The sequence below is a fragment of the Heterodontus francisci genome, chromosome 20, assembly GCF_036365525.1.
Source record: "Heterodontus francisci isolate sHetFra1 chromosome 20, sHetFra1.hap1, whole genome shotgun sequence".
Lineage (NCBI taxonomy): Eukaryota > Metazoa > Chordata > Chondrichthyes > Heterodontiformes > Heterodontidae > Heterodontus > Heterodontus francisci.
The window spans coordinates 73326811-73344964 of NC_090390.1; the positions used below are offsets into that span (position 1 = coordinate 73326811).

General features: G+C 44.8%; 1 protein-coding gene across 2 annotated transcripts in view; it reads left to right on the forward strand.

The window, feature by feature from the left end:
* Nucleotides 1–18154, forward strand: part of cusr (Copper-only SOD repeat protein) — a 196554-nt gene that overhangs the window by 14301 nt on the left and 164099 nt on the right. For both annotated transcript variants that reach the window (XM_068053024.1, XM_068053025.1), the window contains exon 3: nt 6861–6960. In XM_068053024.1, coding sequence (XP_067909125.1) covers nt 6861–6960 — 100 coding nt within the window. The remainder of the gene's footprint in view (nt 1–6860; nt 6961–18154) is intronic.

Below are 18154 nucleotides of genomic sequence, written 5' to 3' on the forward strand. Positions count from 1 at the left end.
TAGCCTAAATATAATGGTTTGATGTGATACTTGCTGCCTTTTTGGAATAATTAGGAGAACATGGTGAGCATTCCATGTTGTCTTCAGTGCAACATACTATGATTGAGGGATAATTGTTACACTCATGGCATGGTTTTCCAGTATGCCATTTGTGAAAGGTTTACATTTTGATTGAGAAAGTTTGCATATGGAAGCTTACTATTTAATGTGAAAATAGTTGGGAGAAAGCATGAACTATAAGATGGTCCTTGAGGGAATTAATGGAGAATGTAAAATTCCTACCAACATATTTCTCCTTCCTGATGCTAAGTCCTCTTATCCCATCTACTGGTATTTCTGCCTCTGATTTCTCATTGCACTCTGATATTCATGCCTCTGGGTGCCTTTTGATCCTTCCTGTTGCACACATTTCTGATCTCACAGTACAGCTATGCCACTTCCACCAGAAGAAGGGTAATAAAACATTGGTATATCCTACAGGGATGCAGTTAAAATATAGGGTGAACTGTTCACATTCTACCATTTCTCAGAGTTTCTCTTTCCCATATACCCAATGCCACCTCCACAGTTTCCTTCTGGGTGCCTGAATCTGAGTCATATTGGAGTGACAGCAAGTGAATTCACTCAAGACAAAGGACAAGTAAATGTATTGAGAGAAGAGGCTTTTTGGTATACTAAAAATCAATTTACTACTATAACGGAAACCCCACATGCCAAATGGAAAATATTCATTTCATTGTGTGGAACTTTGCCTGAGACTTCTACTGAAATTGTTACAAATAACTTTTTAAAAAAAAACAGAACAGAGCAGCCAAAATGGCCACGCACAATTTGCACATGTAAAGCCAAAGTATCAGATGGGAGACAGCATGACTGATTCAAGCAAGCCAGAACAATAGGGGTGCCCTCTGATTAAATCACCTAAAATGGTTTTGTCAACACGGTTGTCCAAAGCCATTGACTTTAAAAGAGCCAAAGCCCCCTAACAAGTATGTTTGAACAACTTGAGAGAAGAGCCTTTTTCCGGAAGCTTCTATTTCAGACAAAGAGGTGGTTGCATCACATGACTGCTTGTGTAACTCTGGAAGTTTGTGAATTGTGCCTCAGAAGGCGGTAAGTAACTGAGATCCAGCAAGAAAGCAGCTCGCTCTCTCGCTGGACAAGAGGCGACACGGGGATCTTGGTATCGGTTTCCCCTGACATCCCCTGCATGCAATTTCTCACCCCCCCCCCCCCCCCCCCCCCCACTGATTCTCAATAGTATTCATGGATCTTTTGCAATATATGTGCAAGAGGAAAGAGTACTATGTTGTGACACAGCTTTAAAGCTGGAAAGCGAACCTTGAACGCTTATTGGGTGCGAAAAAACCTGGAGGTAAATTAGTGGTTAGGCGAATGTGGAAAGTTCTTTGATAGACTCGCTGCAAAGATATCTGACCGCAGCATTCAAGGGTGTTCTTACTAAGTCCTGCCCATAAGTTCTAACATTTGGCCAGCTGTCACGAAGCTTAACTTTAATCGCTGCCAGGTAGTCTGACATACAGAATTTCATATTCTGATTGAATAGCAATGTAACTGAATTTTACTTTTCTTATCACTGATATCTCCATGTCATTGCACTTCACAGGGAAGTGAAATAAGATTCTGTTATTTATCATCATTAGAGCAACTTTAATGGCCTGGCCTCAGTGAACTGATATTGATGAACTGTCACTGGTAAATGACCACTGATGGGCAGCAAACTGTCTGAGAGCACACGGAATCCACCTGCTCCTCTCTTGAACCAAATCAGATGTTGCAATTTTTGCGGGGTGGGGGGGGGGGGTAAAGAGGTGGGTGGAGAGAGGGGGGAAAGCCCAGCAGTGGGCGAAAAGCTTTTTGTGGAGGTTCAAGAACAGCATTTGTGCTCTTGGCCCTACAGAATTCTTAAAAACACTCGCCTGTGGCAGTTTCGTGTGCTTCCTCCAGCGGTCCTTTTATGTGTATAACCCGGAGAGCGGAGTGTTGAAGTTTGACATTGTATTGGGATCCGATGTACATCATAGGCTCTGAATTTGCAAACATTAATGAGGCTGTCGCCTATTTATGGCAGCAGCCTTGGACACTTATTTCCCTGTCCGCTTTGCGGGAGGCCACACATTGATGGGAATGGAGCAACATGTCCTTCACTTTGATATTGTTCTTGCTACTACCCACTTGTACTTTATATTTTTTAAAAAAAAGGAAAATAGAAGGACCCAACATGCCTTCTGGAGAAAGTTTTCTCTTAATTTGAATTTTTTGAAGAACTTACTATGTCAGTGGTTGGCAATAGCCTTGTAAACATTGTCTTTCTGGATTTTCAGAAAATATTTGATAAGGTACCTCGCAATGGGCCACTCCACAAAACAGAATCTTGTGGAATTAGTGGGATGCTGCTACAGGGGAATGTATGCCAGAAATTGCATCATCTTCACCACCTTTTTTTTTCAAACTCGAATAATAGTTTGTTTTTGTCAGTGTTCACCTTCCTGTCTGACTCCAGATATTCCTGCCTACCTTTTTTTTTGATGTTTGCCATCAGCTCTGCTAAAGTAGTATTGTAGGCACAATCTCAGTGACATAAACACTGTGAACATTACACCGCACACAACCTTGTAGGATTGACAAACTACACTCAGGAACACAAAGGCACTATATCACATTGAATAAAAACATAAGTAGCATTAATTGACTTTTTTAATTCATTTCTGGGATATGGGTGTCATCAGAGAGGCCAGCATTTATGGCACATCCTTCCTTGAACCATTACAGTTTGTGCTTGTGTGTTGAAACAATCCGTGGCCTAAACCACATCTACATTTTTTAAAAATGTATCATAGGAATAGTTGGGAGAAACAGCAATTTATTCCACTGACCATTTGGCAGAGAACTAATGACCCCTTTGTACATGATTTTCATGCTTGGTGTAAATTCTGTATGGAAACTGTTATTACCATTCCCATTTGGCTTTACTATCGCCACCAAGCTCTTTTTTTTATATTCGTGTTAGTGGGAACTTGTGCCACTGCTTCCTAAAACACGGGTCTTGAGCAGCTCGCAGTAAAATCAATACCGATATTAATCTGTTGGATGTGGTAACTCTGGCTGTCAGAAGGTACATTTTTAACCATGGTGAAGCAGATGGTTGAGTGGAGCTGAAGCAGTTTTACTGTGTTGGTTCAAATCTAAATGTTAACCTTTTTCAGAATTGCCATTAATTGTTTGGAAGCCAGCAATAAAATTCAGAGTGCATTGATCGCAATAGCAGCAGGTGCTATTACCCAGTTTTTCATTATTTTTGTTGCACTGTTCTGTGGTTGATAACTTTATACACCCAGCACAAAACATAGGCCTTTATGATTAATGCAAATGGATTTGGAAAGATTACTGTAGCTCTGAGCGATACCAGAGTTGAACTCGGACTGAAAAATCTTACACTCCCATAAATCTCTGGAATTAAATCCTAATCTTTCTTGATGAGGAACATTTGCCAGCTATGTAAAATATGCACAACTGTTACAATATTTATCCTTTGTCATAGACCCCAGTAAATTGTCAGGTAATATCAAATATGGCCACTTAACTCATAGTGATCAGTTCTCAGTTGTTCTAGTTTCCTCTGGAATTAACAACATCATTAAAGATGTTCAGGACTTTTTGTAATGTATGATGTGCATACACATATGCAAATTCAGAAAAAAGGTTGACATTTATTAAGGTCTTAAGACTTGTTAATTACAATCATGAAAAATAGTACTGCTTCCTACTGGGAGAAAATAGCGAACAGTCAGATCTAGACTTCACATAACAATGGTACGCCAAGAAGTATTACTGAGCAGCACAGAAAATGGGTGGGTTTGGGTCAGGTTACAGTTTTTAAAACTCAGAATCCTGACACTAACCTGCCTCCAATCTCCCCACTTCCTGTTTTAATGGAGGCAACAAGGTGGCGGTGGTGTGGGCGGCCAAATTATTCCAAGGGCGAGGGTTGGCATTTTAAATATTATAATGAGGTTCCAGGCCTCATTGTAATATTTAACAGTTTGAAGTTAGCTCGGGAAATCTGTCTGCCCACAGTTTTGGGAAACTAGCAACTCCACCCAGGCAAGGACTGTTCAGTCGATCCAAGAGTTCATTGTCTTTCCACTTACCCGCTGGATCCAGCGTGTCTATCTGGGTAAACCCCTGTGAACGGAATCACCCTAGATCCATTACAGTGTCTAGTATTGGTTGGCTACATATTCATAAGGGTGTTTCATTTTTACTGTGATCCTGTCATCCGTGCACCGCTACTGACTTCTATCTCCCCTAACAATCGCAGTGTACTTAGTTTTATTTTTTCACAGGATGTGGGCTTCGCTGACTAGGCCAGCATTTAGTGCCCATTCTTAATTGCCCATGAGAAGGTGGTGGTGAGCTACCGCCTTGAACTGCTGCAGTCCATGTGGTATAGGTACACCCACAGTGCTGTTTAAGTAGGGTGTTCTAAGGCAGGATGGTGTGTGGCTTGGAGTGAAACTTGCCATGGTGTTCCCATGCATCTGCTACCCTTGTACTTCTAGGCTAGAAGTCGTGGGTTTGGAAGGTGCTGTTGAAGGAGCCTTGGTGTGTTTCTGCAGTGCATCTTGTAGATGGTACACACTGCTGCCACTATGTTGGTGGTGGAAGGAGAGAATGTTGAAGGTGGTGGATGGGGTGCCAACCAAGTGGGCTGCTTTGTCCTGGATGTTGTCGAGCTTCTTGAGCATTGTTGGAGCTGCACCCATCCAGGCAAGTGTAGAATATTCCATCACACTCCTGATTTGTGCCATGTAGATTGTGGACAGGCTTTGGGGAGTCAGGAGGTGAGTTACTCGCCGCAGGATTCCTAGCCTTTGATCTGCTCTTACACCCACAGTATTTTATATGGCTGGTCCAGTTCAGTTTCTGGTTAATGGTAACCCCTAGGATGTTGATAGTGGGGGATTCAGCGATTGTAATGCCATTGAATGTCAAGGAGAGATAGTTGGATTCTTTCTTTTGGAGATGGCCATTGCCTGGCACTTGTACGGCACGAATGTTACTTGCCACTTATCAGCCCAAGCCTGGATGTTGTACAGGTCTTGCAGCATATGGACACGGACTGCTTCAGTATCTGAGGAGGCGCGAATGGTGCTGAACATTGTGCAATCATCAGCGAACATCCCCGCTTCTGACCTTATGATTGAAGGAAGGTCATTGATGAAGCAGCTGAAGATGGTTGGGCCTAGGACACTACCCTGAGGAACTCCTGCAGTGATGTCCTGGGACTGAGATGATTGACCTCCAACAGCCACAACCGTCTTCCTTTTGAGTTAGGACTCCAACCAGCTGAGAGTTCTCTTTTCTCTTTTCCCCCCCCCCTCCCCCCCCGATTCCCATGACTCCAGTTTTGCTCTGGCTCCTTGATGCCACACTTGGTCAAATGCTGCCTTGATGTCCAGGGCAGTCACTCTCACCTCACCTCTTGAGTTCAGCTCTTTTGTCTACGTTTGGACCAATGATGTAATGTGGCCCTAGCAGAACCCAAACTGAGCATTGGAGCAGGCTATTGCCGATTAAGTGCCACTTGATAGCACTGTTAATGACACGTTCCATCACTTTGCTGATCGAGAGTAGACTGATGGGGTGGTAATTGGCCGGGTTCACTTTGCCCTTGTTTTTGTGGATAGGACATACCTGGGCAATTTTCCACATTATCAAGTAGATGCCCTTGTTGTAGTTGTACTTGAGCAGCTTGGCTAGGGGTGTGGCCAGTTCTGGTGCACAAGTACTATTGCCAGATTGTTGTCAGGGCCCATAGACTTTGCAGTATCCAGTGCCATCTGCCATTTCTTTATCACATGGAGTGATTGAATTGGCTGAAGACTGGCATCTGTGATGCTGGGGACCTCAGGAAGAGGCCAAGATGGATTATCTACTCAGCACTTCTGGTTTCCCTTGCTGAAGGGGAGGATGGGCAAAGAGTTTTCAGAGATATCAAAGGATTCATAAGGGTCTGTCAATGTAGAGACCAACATTAGTGTCTTGGGGTGTCACTGGACCAAACACTCTGCTTTGAGAAGTATTGCTACTTGTGGCATCAGTTTGCCTCACAAATGCTGCTGATATAAGTGTAGCGGGCACATCTGTCTCTATGTTCACATATTCTTCAGTGATGCCTGAGCAGATTCCGTGATCTGAGTAGAGCCCACCAGTCAGTAGTGAGTTCTGCAAAGTCCTTACGGTTGTGTTTAATCTTTAGCCAAGAGAATTAAGTCCAATCCTTGGGGCTTTGCAATTTGATTTATACTTTGTATCAATGCTATAACTGATTTCTGCTTTGCACTAACTTGGGAATGTAAGCATATTCTAAAATTGCATTTATGTTGCATCCATTTTATACTTTAATTGTAGGTTTTATGTTGAGTTAATTTCCTTGAGAAAGAAATGAATGGTTATCTGATTAGGGAAAGGATTGAAAACTATAAGAGTAAGTCAAACGATATGGGGTATGGGCCAAAGGAGGTATATGGAGTTAGGCTGCAGATCAGCCATGAACTCGTTGAATGGTGGGACAGGCTTGAGGGGCTGAATGGCCTACTCCTGTTTCTATCTTCCTATGTTCCTATATAGAATTCTACAGTTCCAGTCTTGTCAACTTTAGAATAAACTTCTAAATGTTTTAAATATTGCCATGAGAGTGGGCATAGTTTAATAAAAAAAAAATTGGAACTGAAAAATAATTCGAAGATGAAGTGTTGTATTAATTTTGACATGCTTCTAATTTTTTTTTTCTTCTCTTGTTTGTCGTGATGATGCTGATGCTTGTGGGGGAAAAGTTTACAATGTGCAAATCTGCTTGCTGTGAAGGCGACAGACGGAGAGTATGTTCGAGCCAAAGCGGTGTTTAATGGTATGGTGACGGGAACAATTACTCTGGTAAGGCAGTATTTTTCTCAGTTAATTTTTTTTTTTTTCCCCCCCCGCAATTAAAGATAACATGGTTCCCTGTTCTGCTGCAGTAACATTGTGGAATTAAGGGCAGGTGCAATGTAGTCATTTACATCTTTGAGTCATTCAATAATGTACATCAAGTTGCTGCTGGAAAAAAAAACACTTAAATTCCCATAGCTTTTAGAAAAATGTCAAAGAACATAAGTTTATCCTGAATTAACAATGTTACATTTTTTGATTGGTTATAGAACCAGTCGAAGACAAAGGGCCTAAAATTCTGTTATTTTGGGCAAATGTTGGGCATTTCCAGTGTATGGGATTAGAGTTTAGATTATAAAACACATGTACTACAGTTACATTGCTTTAAAAATACATGATAAATTCTGATGGAGCTAGGTGCTGGCAGAAGCTGTGCCCACTACAAAGTGGTGCATTTATGGAAATTACAGAATAATGAGAGCTGCTGTCCCAGAAATCCTGTCACTTGTGCCCGAATTACACCTGACTTAACTTACTCCAGTAGAAACGGAAGACCAAGTTTGATGAGTGACTTACCAAATCCATAATGTGTGCAAAACTGTACTCCAACTAATAAGGTTTTATATAGACTCACCATTACATCTCAACTTCTATATTCTATTAGTTAGAAATGCATGAGCAGCGTGCACTCAAACCAAGATGTCCAGTGATTGATAGAAATTGGCCCTCAGGCCTCATCAGCATACTGTGAGTGAGCTGCCTAGCACTGGCTGTGCCACCAGAGTCAGCGCATCTGAAAAGAAAAGTGCAATTTAGTGCCAACTAGCTGTTGTCCTTGGGTAATTCCTGGAAGGGTGTGGGAGTTTGGAATGTGCTATGTGGGGATAGGGGAAATCATGATGCCTATTGAGTCAACGGAGAACTCTTACTACTCCTGGCTCCAAAGAATGCTTATCCAGAAAAATAGAATAGGTATGACTCTCTGAAGTATGTTGTGCATCTCTTGGCTTTTGCTGTAGGTTTCCTGTTTGTCAGTGCTGCCATTTATCAAAATTCCTGCTTTGTTTGTGAAAGGTCTGATTTTCAAACCTGTAGTCATTTTGCTGCTTAAAATCCTTGACTTCAATAGTAGTCCTGCAGCATAAGGCAGGCAGAGGAGACCTGAGAGAGGCAGGAATTCTGGCAGGACCCTGGAATGTTTGGTTTCTGCTCAGAATCTAGCTGGTTGGAAATTTGTACAGGGGCCTGGGCTAGGGTGAACCTTTTTTGTTTACTGCACACAGGGTCCTGATGTCAAGGAGTGGAGCCAAGGGAAGGTAGTTTCTTCGGCCTCAATTACCCCTTCATTGACCTTCTTGGATGAACCTGGGATGCAGGTGTACTCAGCTATGAAAATGACCTATCCTCATTTATCTCACCCCAACCCAAGAAAGCTGACATGATGGTAATTTTTCACCCTGATTTGGGTTGCTCTTTTGGCTTGTGGTACTGCTGTGGAGCAAGCAGTATGCCAGCATCTCTTCTCTTTATCATAGTGGCTCAGGAACCTGCCACTGGAATACAAATTAAGTGACTCCATCCTAAGCCCAGATACAACGGCTGACTCCGATGCATGGAACCTGCTGTGCTGCACTTCTGCCAATGGAGCTGGACTAAGGATTTTCATTACATTACTGTAACCTTTGTACTAGTTAGTCACCAATCAGCCTTATTTCGTTTGGCACTCTAAATTCTTCTTGGCACATGTGGGCTATCTGTCAGGGAGAGTAATTTATTTTTAATTTCAAACAAGTAATTGTAATACCTTCATTCTATCTACCTCCTTACAATTTGTAGACAAACCGAATTGCCATTTGGTATGCAGCAAAGTTTCATGAGATTATCAGTTTTTTTTGTGGGTGATATTAATTGAGGGAGTGATGTTGTCCAATACAGCACCAATAGCAACTTGTATTTGTATTACATTAAGGGCACTATATAATGTCCCAAGACATTTCACAGGGATATTATAAAACAAAATATGACAGAGCCACATGAGGCGATATTAGACGGATGATCAAAAGGTTGGTCAAAGAGTTTTAAGGAGTATCTTAAAGGAGGCAACAAAGTAGAGAGACTGAGGTTTAGGGAAGGAATTCTAAAGCTCAGCACCTAGGCAACTGAAAGCTGAAAATTGGCTATGCTCAAGAGGTTGGAATTAGAGGAGTGGAGCTATCTCAAGGTATGTAGGGCTGGAGGAGATTCGGGATAGGGAGGGGCCAGGCCATGGAGGGATTTGAAAACTAGGATGAGAATTTTAAAATCGAAGAGTTGTTTAACCAGGAGATAAATCATTGAGCACAGGGGTAATGGGTGAGCAGCATTTGGTACAAGTTGGGGCATGGGCAGCAAAATTTTGGATGACTTCCAAGTTTACAGAAGGTGGAATGTGGGAGTGTTACAATAGTCCAGTCTGGAGGTAACAAATGCATTGAGAGTTTTAGCAGCAGAAGAGCTGGGGCAGAGCGGAGACTGGCGATGTTATGGACAGTGTGGATATGTGGTTGAAAGCTCATCTCTGGTTCAAATATGACACCAAAGTTGTGAACAGTCTGGCTGAGACTTAGACGGTTGCCAGGGAGAGGGATGGAATTGGTGGTGAGGGAGTGGAATTTGTGTCGGGGACCAAAGACAATGGCCTCAGTCTTTCCAATATTTATTTGGAGGAAATTTCTGCTCATCCAGTACAGGATGTCAGATAAGCAATCTGACAATTTAGAAACAATGGAGGGTCAAAGGTGGTGGTGAGGTACAGTTGAGTGTCATCCATGTACATATGGCAACTGATGTGTCGAAGCATTCTCTGGTCTTCAAAGAATACCAATGGATTTTAACATCTATCAAAACATTTCATGAAGGACTTTACCTTTGACAATGTAGGACTCTGTCAGTACTACGTGAATGTTAATTTAGATTATATACTTCAGCATATTGGCCCTAAATGATCTCCTTTGGGATAGCGGAGTGCATTGTTAACTGGCACCATCTCTTTGGAAGGAAACCTGATGGCTCCAAAGAAATAATTCTTCCCATTCCATGGTTGCTCTTGGCTTTCCTCAAAACACATATCCAATGTTTATGTGGAGTAACTTATATTCATTTACTAAACTTCACTGTTTAGATTGACCATCTTGCCACAGATGGCAACTTTGTCCTACCAGTTGAGCTATCTGCTGTCCCACAGGAGCCTTTCTATTCTTTTCCCTGAATACTACTTGATTGATTTCCAGTGATATGTGGAGGTTACAGAATGCAGAAGGAAGATAATCTCCCATTTACACCCTCCTTTAAACTTTAAACTCATCCAAATACCTGCTGCCCCAATCCTAATTCGCAACGTGTCCGGTTTGGCAACCTATCTCTAACTTCCTCTACTCCTACAAACCTGTATAATCTCTGTGCTCCTTCAATTCTGACCTCTTGCACAACCCCGATTTTTCATTGCTATACCTTTTGGGCGGCCACGTACTCAGCTGCCTAGGATCTAAGCTTTAAGTTCCAAAACCTCTCCACCTCTCTCTTTTAAGATGCTCCTTAAAACCTACTTTGTCCAAGCTTTTGGTCACCTGTCCTAATATCTCCTCATGTGGCTCAGTGTCGAATTTTGTTTGATAATGCTCCTATGAAGTGCCTTGGAATGTTTTACTACGTTAAAGGCAGTATGTAAATGCAAGTTGTTGTATCTTGCAGGGTTGTCTCCATTATTTGAAGGAACATTTTCCACATGTGCTCCCATCCAACAATTTCTTTAGGCTTTGTGAAAAGTGCATAGTGATATTTCATTTTCACCAGCTCTCTTATACACAGCCATGTGGGGAGCTATTATTTGATGCTGCCATGTGCCAATGTTAAAATGATCATAAAGCCTATCACGTGGCATTCCGAGAATGTTTCCAACAACTTTAATTATATAGAGCATTTAATGTAGTAAAATGTCCCAAGGCACTTTACAGGAGCATTATAAAACAAAGTACGACAGAGCCACATAAGGAGATATTAGATCAGATGACTAAAAGCTTGGTCAAAAAGGTAGATTTTTAAGGAGTGTCTTGAAGGAGTAAAGTGAGACGGAGTGGTGTAGGGAGGGAATTCCAGAGCTTGGGGCCTAGGCAACTGAAGGTGCAGCCACCAGTAGTGGAATGATTTAAAATCAGGAATGCACAAGAGGCCAGTATTAGAGGAGCACAGATATCTTGGAGGGTTCTGGGGCTGAAGGAGATTAGAGATAGGGAGGGGGCGAGGCCATGGAGAGATTTTATAGATGAGAATTTTAAAATCAAGACTAGGCGTACGTGGAGGATGGAAAATGAAGACCGTGTAAGGGAAGTACTCATTCTACTCTCCAGCACTAACACCTTTCATGGAGTATGAAAATAAGTCATGAAGCAAAAGCTATCTGTTAGGCTGAATCTTATGGGAACAATGTGGATGGGAATGGGGGGGGGGGGGGGGGGGGGGTTAATAAAATTAGGATGGGACACATCGGACGACCAGTCGTGATTTTATCGCTGGCAACAAAGATGGAGGGCAGAGTTCCTATGGTGACGTGGTGGGCAGGTAATTAAGATTGTTAAGATGCCAATTGAAAGCAATTTTATAAATGGTGCACAGGTTTCATAGGGCTTCAGAGGATTGCCTCCTTTCAAGGAGGCAACATGGAGGCAAGAGAACGTGGCTGCCTGCTAGGGGAGGCCATCGGTAGGCCAACTATCCTGGCAGGGAGACGAAGGGAGGGCATCGCACAAGGAGTGAGGGAAAGAGTATCTGAGCTGCGGGGAGGAGGGTGGGGCCATTGCAAGGGGGGCAACGGCAAGTGTCACCTTGACAAAACTCAAGTGGGGGTCAAGAAGGGGGTGGGTGCCGCTGGCAGGGAGAGGACTACCTATCGGGCCTCATTCATCTAGGCTTTGGGAACCCCATTGAAGAGGAGCCGCAGCAGAGCGGGAGGGGAGGGCCAGGCACTTGCAGCAGCACCACAACAACCTGTGAGCGCAGGAGGGTCAGCAGCAGCCTTCAGTCAGTGGAGAAGGGTGCAGAGGAGAAAGAGAGGGGGCTCCCTCATGCAGAAGGAGGTACCTCCCAGACACAGTCGAACAGTCAAGGCTCCATTACCTGCAGATGTCCGAGGTAGTACCAATGAAGACTGTCTCTCCAAGGAGGCTGTCACTGACCTCTACGCTATGTTGCAAGATGAGTTATGCCCCAGGATACTCGGTGGAAATTCAATGCTAGTGGCCCTGAAGGTCACCATGGCACTGACCTTCTATGCCTCTGGATCATTCCTGGGATCCCCTGGGTACATGTGTGGTATCTCACAGTCAACAGTACGTCGGTGCACCAAGGAGGTCATCAATGCCCTTTTCAGGAGCTATGTGTGCTTGCGCACAGATACCAACTCTCAAGGTGAGAGGTTCATCGAGTTCAGGGCTATCACTCGATTCCCAAGGCGCAGGATGTCACTGACTGTATGCATGTGGCCATCAAGGCTCCTGAACACCAGCCTGCAGCCTTCATCAACAGGAAGGGCTTCACTCCCTCAATATACAACTGGTCTGCAACCACCGTAAGAGGATCCTGCAGCTCTGTGCGCACTTCCTGAGAATTTGCCCTTTGGTGGTTGTCCTCTGGCTGCCTTAGGCATGCTGAGGGCCTCCTACACAGAAGCAGTCACCCTCTGACAGGGATGAAGGAGAATCTGGCAACAATGGCAGAGGGGCTGAGGACAAGCTGCCTGCATCAGGAGCATCTGGGTCCCCCCTCTCAGCTTACCACTGCTGCCTTGTGCCCATGGTTAAGAATAGGGTATGCAGGTCTGCATGAATGTCCTGCAGACAGTGTTCTGGTGGATGTGGCTCTCCATCAGAGCTGCCAATCTTTCAATGGAGGACACCACTCGTGCACTACAGTGACAATGCTGAGCTCAAGTACTGGATGCACTCCTCCATGATCTGCGCTTGGGCACACATTACCTCTGGCATCTCTGTCAGATGTTGCCTGACCTTGCGCTGCAGTTGCAGCATTTCCTGTAATGCTGCTGACACCAGTCATATCATGAGTCTGGGACTTAGCATAGGTCTGGCCTCCCACAGTCCTCCAACTGTCAGTGGCCCTGGGGTGTCGTGCGCCCTCTGTCAGCAGCTTGGGCCATCCGTGCTGTACTCACCAGGTTGTGTACCCAGATCTAAACTCAAATGCCAACCCACCGATGTGCGAGTATCTGTGCTGGTGGAGGTTCCAGGAGTATGAGGTGACAATGGACCCTTTGAGGCTCCTTCCTCGGCTCCCCCCCCCCCCCCCCCCCCCCCCCACAATTTTGGAGGCTGTTTGAGTTGACACAGCTTGACCTGCATGAGAGAACAGACATGTAAGGGTCAAGGGCCTCCCCACCCGACATAGCACACATCCTAGATTGCAAACCTCTCTGGGGACCAAATGCCTGATCAGAAGCATGGCTGCATCACTGCAGGTGCAGCCATGTGCCTCATTGCAACCTTGACTGTCTTGGGAAGGTGCCTCAACCCTCCATCCGCGATTGTCCGGCTGTTCTGAGGTCTAGCCAACTCCATGGCCTTGCCCTCCATTGGGGTTAGTACATGAAGAATGGGCAGCCCAATGCTGGTCTTGGCCCACTCTCTGTGTGCTATCATCTCCTGCAGACAGAGGGAAGGAAGCTGTTGTTCACCGAGCAAAAATAATCCCAAGACATAGGCTGGTGGCAGTCCAGCTGCCACTGATGGGGCACACAGATGCCTCTTGCATGTGGCCTCTTTCCAGGAACCTCGTGAAGTTCTGCTATGATGAGGGGCTCCTTTCTGGGCCACTTTACCATGGTGCAGTTAGTTAGCATGTATCCCTAACCCTTTGCCCACATCTGGGGGGGTTAATCCCTCTCCTCCTAACGCACCCTCCTACTCCACTAGTTGCAAGACGCAAGAGGATCAAGGCATTAAAAGGTACTCTCCTTTGCAACCCGGATGAAGTCTTTTGAGCTGCTTGTAGCACTGGATTGATGTCTGTGGCATTACCCCACGACTGCTGACCTCTACTGCTTTCTGGAGCCTGGCCTGTTCCATTTGGCTCCCAGGTCTCCTCCTCCCATTGCTCGGGAACAGAATGTTCCTCCTTTCCCTTGCAGCCTGCAGAAACACCTGGAGAGAGGCATCAGGGAAGTGTGGGGCCACCTGGGCCATATCTATGTTGACTCTCTCACCACCTCCTCTCCCAGGTCTACAGAATGAAGGGCTGGCAGCCCTTTAAAGATGGGGCCAGCACCTGCCAAGGCATCAGCTGATGCCGCACCCCTCACCTTTGGGCCCAACTCCGATCTCAATTGGTCAGGTGTCATGCCTCATTAAACTTAATTGGATGGACACTGAGTGCCAGCTTCTCCTGCTGCCGACGTGTTTTGTACCCGCTTCAGGTCCTGATGGCAGGACCGGCGTGTCTCAGATAAAATTCAGCCGTTTGTCTTTTTAGATGTCAGTGTTTGAGCTCATTCTTCCTGTTTCCTTTCAGATATTCTATTGTTGTTGTTCATTTTTCTTTCCTGACTTCAAGATGTGGAAATCCTCCATCTAATTCTCCTTGTACACTGTTAAGCACCCAATACCCTGTCACCATGCACACTATGAAGCAGTGAAATAACATTTTAATAGTTTTAAGTTTGATTGTTCTGCTAGTACCTCTTAGAAGCTTATGGAGCGTACCATTAGGTTGCGGAGCAAGTTTCTTCCTCCTTCTGGGTAGGAAGTAGATATTTGGAGTAAGGGATGGTCTGTACATTAGATCAAGGATAAACCAAAAGTGCTAACTGCTTGCTGTTATTGTAAATAAAACTGACTAAATATTAAAGTTCATGTGTAGAACAAGTTTACCTTTTCAAGATTTCTCTTTTGAGTTGTCTTTATCATTAACATTCTACCTTTTTGAGTCTAACCACATTTGTGGTGATGTGGTAGCTTTTTTATTTTTAAAGGGATATTTTCAACTTCTGGAACACTGTTTTTGTAAGACTTCATTGCCATGCTGTTCTTTTGGCATCAGCAACAAGTTTTCACTGTACCAATGTCGTATTTTAATCCATGTGAATGTTTTTATCTTTTTTAAGAGAAACAATTAAAAAAAAAAAAAATGCAAAGTGGCTGAAACTGTTACTCCATGCACAAAGTAAAAGTTTTTTCTAAGGCACTCCAGTTTCATTTCCACACATGCCAGCTAATACTGGGATCCTCGTGGAGTTTTTGTCAGCATGACTTGATTTGATTGCTGTAATTACATTGTCTGTGAAGTTTTGCAAATATACTAGAGAAATGAATCAGAGGACTGACTCAACTAGATTTGAGAAACTATGGACTGGACAGGCATGATGAGTTCTTTTAACTGTGATTCATAACATTTTTTGATATTCTTGTGTACGTTCTTAGGACCAGGAACATGCCTTCAGGCCCAACAAACCCTTTACATCTTATCCACCTGCCTTCTCACCATATATCAAATTCTTGGGCTAGATTTCCAAATTACTGCCCAGGCATGAAACTGGCATTGTGGATCGACATTTCCTTAATTAAAACCCCCCTGGTTTTCATTTCTATTTTTATATCTGGGCAGCAAGTTGAAAACTAGCCCTTGTCTCTTCAGAAACATATCCAGTGCTGAGATTCAATTTTTTCTGTCCTAACTTCGTCACTTTAAATTTTTGCCCTGTGGTATTTCGACCCATTCCACTACTGGCTTGAATCCTTTTCAAAATCTTTGAAATTTTAAATTAGGTCACCTTTTAAGTTTGCAATTTTCCAGAGCAAGCCATTCTTATTTTTCAGCTTTCCTTGTAAGTGGAACCATTTTTGTTGCAGACCTGGATACCCTTTTCAGGGACAATTACACCTTCTGATGATTAGATGGCCAGATGCATACAGAGTGCTGCAGCTGGGGCCTGACCAATGCCTGTCACAACAACAGTACAATCACTTTGATTTATACTTTATCCCTCTGGTAGTACAATACAGGTCTTGCATTTCTTATTGTAATCGAGCACTGGGCTCAAAGGTCATAAATGTAACTGCTATAATCCACGAGATTTCTTTCTTGACCAAGAAGCTGTATAACCCTTCTGTCCCCATATTTGGGGGGGGGGGGGGGTGCTGAATTTCTATGGGGGTTCCCTCAATCATTCAATGTGAAGTTGGCAAAAGAGCTGTAGAAACCCTAGATATTTCTCCAGGGTTTCCATGGATTTTCCCACTGCAGTGATGGCAGATGGTCAGGTGAACCTTCACCCGAGATTCACTTCCCAACTCCCTTTTTGGTTTCTTGCTCATATTATTTACTTATTCATACTGAATTGCAGTTAGCACTTAATGACTCACCTCAGTTTCCTGCCCAGCACTTGTCCTTCAACCACCATCTCTCTTTTTTTCATAAATAAATAAATAAATAAAACCGATCTGGTCATCTTGACATTACTTTTTAGTGGGACCTTGCTGTGTGAAAATTGGCTGCCATGTTCCCTGCAGTATAACTGTGACCACACTTCAAAAGTACTTAATTGGCTGTAAAATGCACTACTTTGCCTGAATTTAGTGAGCCCGCCCCGGGTCCTGGCAGAGGGCCCGGAAATGGGTGCTGTTCCCTTTGTCATGTGGGCGGCTGCCCCAACCCGATTCACAATGGACATCCATTCTGCATAATGGAGGTGCGGGGCTCCCCAATCACATGGATTGGGGTTTGGGGGGGGCGGTGGCAGTGGCAGTTGAGTCACTGAATATGGCATCAGATGACTTCAGAGCAGGTGCTGGCACCATATTTAAAACCCTGCCAGCCCTGCTTGCATTGCTTCCTTGCATTCATTTGCAGCTCGCTGCTCAAACCTGTGGCTCATTTTGCATTGACTCTGGACCCCACCACCGCCCCCAGCCCCAACAACCTTCCGAGGTGGATTCCGCAGGATGCCTGATCTTAGACACAGGGTGGCCCCATGGTTTAGTGAGGCCTTCCTCCAGATTCTCCTCCAGGCTGCAAGGGAAAGGCAGGAGGCCCTCTTCCCCAGCGATGGCAAGAAGAGGTCCTCCCACTTGACCAAACAAGCCATGAGGTCACTCCCCGAACTGGGTTACAGTGTCGCAAGAATGCCAAGGGACCTCTTTCATTCTGCCGAAGTGAGTGCTCCACACCCCTCTTTTTTTTTTTTCTTTTAGTAATTGCAAGCGGCTACAAAGGAGGAAGTAGGACATGGGGAAGGTGGCACAACTGCAATGGCAGAGAGGGGTTAGGCATCACCTTTTCCTGAAAGATGCATGGCTGCATTTCGGCCTCATGCCACCTTCTTTCCTTCTTTCACAGCTCATTCTTTCTCTTTCCCTCTCTCTTTCCCTCTCTCTCTTCCTCTCTCTCTCTTTCCCTCTCTCTCTCTTTCCCTCTCTCTCTCTTTCCCCCTCTCTCTCTGTTCCCCCTCACTCTCTGTTTCCCCCTCTCTCTCTCTTTTCCCTCTCTCTCTCTCTTTCCCCACTCTCTCTCTCTCTCTTTCCCCCCTCTCTCTCTCTCTCTTTCCCCCTCTCTCTCTCTCTCTTTCCCCCTCTCTCTCTCTCTCTTTCCCCCTCTCTCTCTCTCTCTTTCCCCCTCTCTCTCTCTCTCTTTCCCCCTCTCTCTCTCTCTCTTTCCCCCTCTCTCTCTCTCTTCTTTCCCCCTCTCTCTCTCTCTCTCTTTCCCCCTCTCTCTCTCTCTCTCTTTCCCCCTCTCTCTCTCTCTCTCTTTCCCCCTCTCTCTCTCTCTCTCTTTCCCCCCTCTCTCTCTCTCTCTCTTTCCCCCCCTCTCTCTCTCTCTCTCTCCTCTTTCCCCCTCTCTCTCTCTCTCTCTTTCCCCCTCTCTCTCTCTCTCTCTCTTTTTCCCCCTCTCTCTCTCTCTCTCTCTTTTTCCCCCTCTCTCTCTCTCTCTCTTTCCCCCCTCTCTCTCTCTCTCTCTTTCCCCCCTCTCTCTCTCTCTCTCTTTCCCCCCTCTCTCTCTCTCTCTCTCTTTCCCCCTCTCTCTCTCTCTCTCTCTTTCCCCCCCTCTCTCTCTCTCTCTCTTTCCCCCCTCTCTCTCTCTCTCTCTCTTTCCCTCCCCTCTCTCTCTCTCTCTCTCTTTCCCCCTCCTCTCTCTCTCTCTCTCTCTTTCCCCCTCTCTCTCA